This window comes from Aspergillus stella-maris (genome assembly GCF_047715825.1).
Source record: "Aspergillus stella-maris strain CBS 113639 unplaced genomic scaffold BDV14scaffold_199, whole genome shotgun sequence".
Lineage (NCBI taxonomy): Eukaryota > Fungi > Ascomycota > Eurotiomycetes > Eurotiales > Aspergillaceae > Aspergillus > Aspergillus stella-maris.
In genome coordinates, this window is record NW_027396993.1 from 1 (window position 1) to 4,785 (window position 4,785).

Here is a 4,785-nt window from a genome sequence, read left to right on the forward strand (position 1 = left end):
GTGTATACATGTCACGCGACCTCGCTGATATGCCAAGACGTCCTCTTGGCCGTCATGTGACGCTCTAGCGAGTCACCCGACCTCCACCCCACAACAGTATTTCGATTTCATATTGATTTCAAACTCCACTATCAATCATACTACCATGTCGTTGCTATCCAAAAATGTTAGTATTTTCATTACAAAAAGTAACCAGAAACTAATATTATATGTTGTTAGAGCGCGTACACCCGCTACCTTGCAGAGGTCGAGAATAGCGGCCTGGAGCTGCCTGAATACACCACGGTAAGTCAAGATTTTCGCGCCTGCTGTGTTCCTAAGGATTTTTTGTTTATTCTAGGTACGATTTGCTAATGGGTTTCAAATGGGTTTTAGGACGAAGATGGGAATGCGAGATTGTACTATGGCGAAGTTTTTTGCCGCGTGCGCGATTGTGGCAAGGCTGGTGTAAGTGGAAATCTATTTCAAATCTATTACAAATGGGCATTGCGCTGAATCCCGCCTGCCAGCATCGCTTTACCCTATCGTCAAACCTGCGCGACCACATCGTGCGCCACGAAGACATGAATCTTGCCATGGAGGTCGGTGGCAAGCCCTCCAACAAGAAGGTGATGGAGGCTGGTAGTGTGTTATCCATTTCTAACCCATTCCAAATGAGTTCTGAACTGAAATTAAACAGAGTGGTATCGAGAGCTGTTCGCTGAAGTCGACGCCGCGAAGGAACGCGAGAAGGAGCGGCGCAAGGTTGCAATTCGCGCCGCTGCCACGAAGGCAACCCCAGAGCCCGTATCAAGCGCCTATGATCCGGAAACCCCTCTTTCCATGCGTGCGCCGTTGCCCTCCATCCCTCTTAACAAGGCAGGCACGGTAAGTTGCTATTCATTGGTACCCATTTGAAACCAGTTATTCTAATGTCATCATTTTATACAGGTCCACATTACAAAGATGCGCAAGGCTGTGAAGGATAAAAACCTGGCCATACCCTGTGATAAATGCCCTACCGCCAAGGATTGCTGTAAGGATATTAAGATTTGCGAGCACTTTTATTTGTTTGACTGTGATGTGTTGGAGGGGGGGCAGTTAGCAGGGGGCAATGGTACTGAAGAAATTGACGAGGTTTAACGAGTTTCAAAAGCATTTCAAATGGATTTCAATGGAGTATCGTGCTATTTATGTCTTTCTTCAATTGTTTAGTCCTGATTTTTGAGTATTTTTTCATAAAGAGCCAAAGCTAGTAAGTATGGAGAATGGATTTCAAACCCATTCCAAACTAATATCACATCCGTACCAAACTAATATCTATAAGTTCGTATTGTAAGTTTGAAAATTGGATTTTAACTGGAGAGATTTCCAAACTATTTAGAATTAGTTTCTGATAAATAGCGGGGAATAACTTTTGACATCGGTTTTAAAGTTTAGTTTTCTGTGGCGGAGCTGATCGAAATATATATCTATACACTAGACAAATAAAGTGGTTTTTAACCTTTTTGAAACTTATTGTGCAATTGGATCCTGCTTTATAGTTATAGATTCATTGTTTCATTAACCAATTAAAGAATAAGGTATCCTTACTTTGTTAAATAGGTTGTTATTAGTTTCAAATAGATTCCTAATCTATTCTCTCTAACTGTTGCTGTAACTTTGCCCTACGCTCCATAAGAGCTAACTCTCGCTCCTCATTTTCAAGTTGCTGCCTTTTAATATCTTCTTCAAGTCTTTTTAGCTCAAGCTCTTGTTTTCGCTGTTCAAAAGCTGTAGCTTGTGCTGTGAATTTAGGAACAATTCTATAAAAAGTTAGAATAGGTTTCTAACTAATTTGAAACCTTTTTACCTCTCGGCCCCTGTCGTGCTTGACTTTTCTGAAGATGGTCTAGTCTCTGAACGATTGCGCTTTCTGGATTCTTGTAGGGGTTAGGAAGAGCTTTGGAACTAGTTTACAGGATAACATACCATCTCTTGCCAAGTTTCTTGCAAAGTTGGTTTCAGTACTTGCAGTGCGATACGAGTGATGCACCCCAAATACAGTCCGATTAATATACTGATAGATGTCTTGTCTATCAATCTTAGCGCCACTACATAGCTATTAGTTTGGAATGCATTTGGAATGGATTAGCACTTACCCCCGTATTGCCTCTGTTAAGGATAGGCGAATTCCTGCTGCATTTGCCTTGTGGTGGGATTGCTCTGCTGAATTAGTATTATTTCTAATACTTTCCCAAATCGCTTCTGGTATCAAAGAGCAGGCTTTATTTAAACCTGCTTTAATAACCTTGCTTTTCTTTTGTTCTGCCCATTGTCGTACTTTAGGGTTTTCCTCCACTAGATAGTTTAGCATATAATTGATTTTAAACTGGTTCCAAATAACTTACAGCATAATAAGTCAACAAGATTATCATAATCCTGCTCTGATTGGCAGTCAACTAGACCTGCCATTCGACCCCAAGCCATAGTACCTTTCTCCTTACTTCCAATGGCTTCAGATATATTTCTAAAAAAGTGAACACGACAGAATATAAGAATAGACTGCAAGTGCCATTCAATGGGGCGTGGCTGGGGATAGGGGTCAAGTTCTTGAAGGTATTGAGCGAGACCTATTCCTATAGGTTATAAATGGGCTTCGAATAGATTGTAAATCTCTTACCAGTATACTGCTTTGAATCCATATCAACAACAATTGCCTTTATTCCGCTACCATGAAGGTGAAAGAACTTTAAAGGCTCCCCTATCATAACTTCAATCTGTTTAAAAACCCTTTTAAACAATAAATAATAGGCCTCTGTAGATTCCTTGTTTAGGAAGACGCGAAGTAGAGTAACCACTATAATACATTAGAAATGGATTTCAAACTGGTTAGAACTCACCTTTTGCATGTGCTTCTAGGTATGTAGCAAATACTACCTCATTAAGTTCCTTTCCTCGAATCCGTTTGTACGACATATCAACTTCAAATGATGATAATTTGCGTAATAGTGATATTTGCTCGGGAAATGCGCATACAATCATCCATTTTCCATCATCAAAGTAGCGGGCTTGGATATAACTCTATAAACAATTAACAACCGGTTCCGAATGGGTTTGGAAAATACTCCACCTTAATAAAATCATCAGTATTATATAAGTAGGTAACACCATTATATTCTTGGCCAGCAGGGTATAATAGCAACCGCTGCTTTTGAATAATAGCAGAAATCCGGTCAATATTAGAGAATGAGGCATGGATATCAGCAGGAGTTTGGGCATGGTATTGCCTGCAAAAGGCCTCTAACTGAGGGCTTCGAAGGAATTGAGCTAGAACCCATTAGAAACCTGTTTTAAATGGAATTGGATGTGCTATTACCTACCCAATGTTATTGATGGATTTCTTAACCTGACAATAATGTCTTCGATCCCCTTAAGAATCATTTGCGGTGGCTTGTGTGGGGGAGGTGGAGGATGTTGATGGTGGCCTGAAGAAACAAACAATAGATATGGAACTGATTTAATATCGATTGGAACAAGTGCAGTGAAAATGACTTTACATGGTTGATGTTTCATTTCACCTGGACCTTGTATATGGTCATTATCTGTAACTAGTTAGAAACCACTTTAGAAACGATTGGTAATTACTTACCACATATCTTGCGTCGTGATGATCTTGGCTCAATAACATCACATCCCTCCGCAGATAATGGCTCAGGTGAATTGAATAACGACTCCAAAAAGTCAAAATCAACCATTGTACGGCCTTGAAGTCCAGATGTCCAGTGCTTCTCTAAAAAGCCATGAGCATTGTTTGCACATGCAAGGTATGGGGTATAAAGGCCATTAATATCCTATGGATATCAGTTTAAAACACATTTGAAACCCATATGCAACTACTTACCGGGTGGAATGATCGCCTAAACTCTAGCTTGCACGTTGACTTGAAATCAATGCAGGGTTTTGTTCTTTTAAAGAAATCCTGCCGAGTACGATAGAGACTAGAGTAAAACGTTTAGAACCAGTTTAGAATAAGTTGTAAACTACTTACCTTCTGGCATTCCGCTTCCTCTCGTCAGTTTCAATCCGTTCGGCATTTTCTCGCTGTTCCCGAATTTGCTGCCACGTTCCTTCATCGATATAGGAATGATAAAGTGTTTTGAGATATGGCTTTAAGTATTCACATACTAAAGCCCCAGAACATTTCCATGTACGTTTAGAAACCATACAATTTAGAAAAGAACACTTGACATTCCGTTTTTGGCCATGGAATGATGCCTTTGAGTATTGAATCTAAAGGCATGTTAGTTCCAAATGCATTGGAAATGAGTTACATATCCTTTACATCATCAACAAGACTTTCCGCTTCTTTCTGTGTTCGCCCTTCAACATTGACTACATATGTATAGCCATCCATATCGGTTCTTGGGTATTCTGGAAGATCATTTATATATTCCAGGTATAATGTTCGTAATGGATTAGACTTTGCATCAGTAAGAAATGTTGGCGTAAGCTGTTCAGCCTATATGATAGGTCATATTAGCGTAAACCCATTTCAAACTGGTTTACCAAATACCTCTTCTGTTGCCGTGTTTTCAGGCCTATCAGGCATAGTATGTATATCCATGATGTCGATATGTTTTGAATGAGATTTAAATGGATTTCAAATAGGTTACAGTCTTCAATGTGACATCAAATAAAATAAAGTGATGATTGAAATACAATTTCATCCGTAAGATATTCTGTGTGTCAGGTGACTCGATTAGTGCGCCAAGCCATTAGCGAGGTCAGGTGGGGCGCAAAACAAGTCACTTGACCTGCAACCTG

The 4,785-nt window shown here is 39.9% G+C and overlaps 1 protein-coding gene across 1 annotated transcript; it reads left to right on the plus strand.

The window, feature by feature from the left end:
• The first annotated feature begins 93 nt into the window (after positions 1–93).
• BDV14DRAFT_186357 (uncharacterized protein) lies at positions 94–1,249 on the plus strand. Its single transcript, XM_073770799.1, has 6 exons — positions 94–166; positions 220–285; positions 376–447; positions 510–624; positions 680–867; positions 931–1,249. The coding sequence occupies exons 1-6, from the start codon at positions 146–148 to the stop codon at positions 1,120–1,122; spliced, it is 654 nt and encodes a 217-aa protein (XP_073621587.1). The 5' UTR covers positions 94–145; the 3' UTR covers positions 1,123–1,249.
• The last annotated feature ends 3,536 nt before the right edge of the window (positions 1,250–4,785 follow it).

Coding starts and splice junctions, on each gene's coding strand:
- BDV14DRAFT_186357 (XM_073770799.1), top strand. CDS start 146: ATGTCGTTGCTATCCAAAAAT. Junction 625..679: donor GAAGGTGATGGAGGCTGGTA/GTGTGTTATCCA, acceptor GAAATTAAACAG/AGTGGTATCGAGAGCTGTTC. Junction 868..930: donor CTCTTAACAAGGCAGGCACG/GTAAGTTGCTAT, acceptor CATTTTATACAG/GTCCACATTACAAAGATGCG.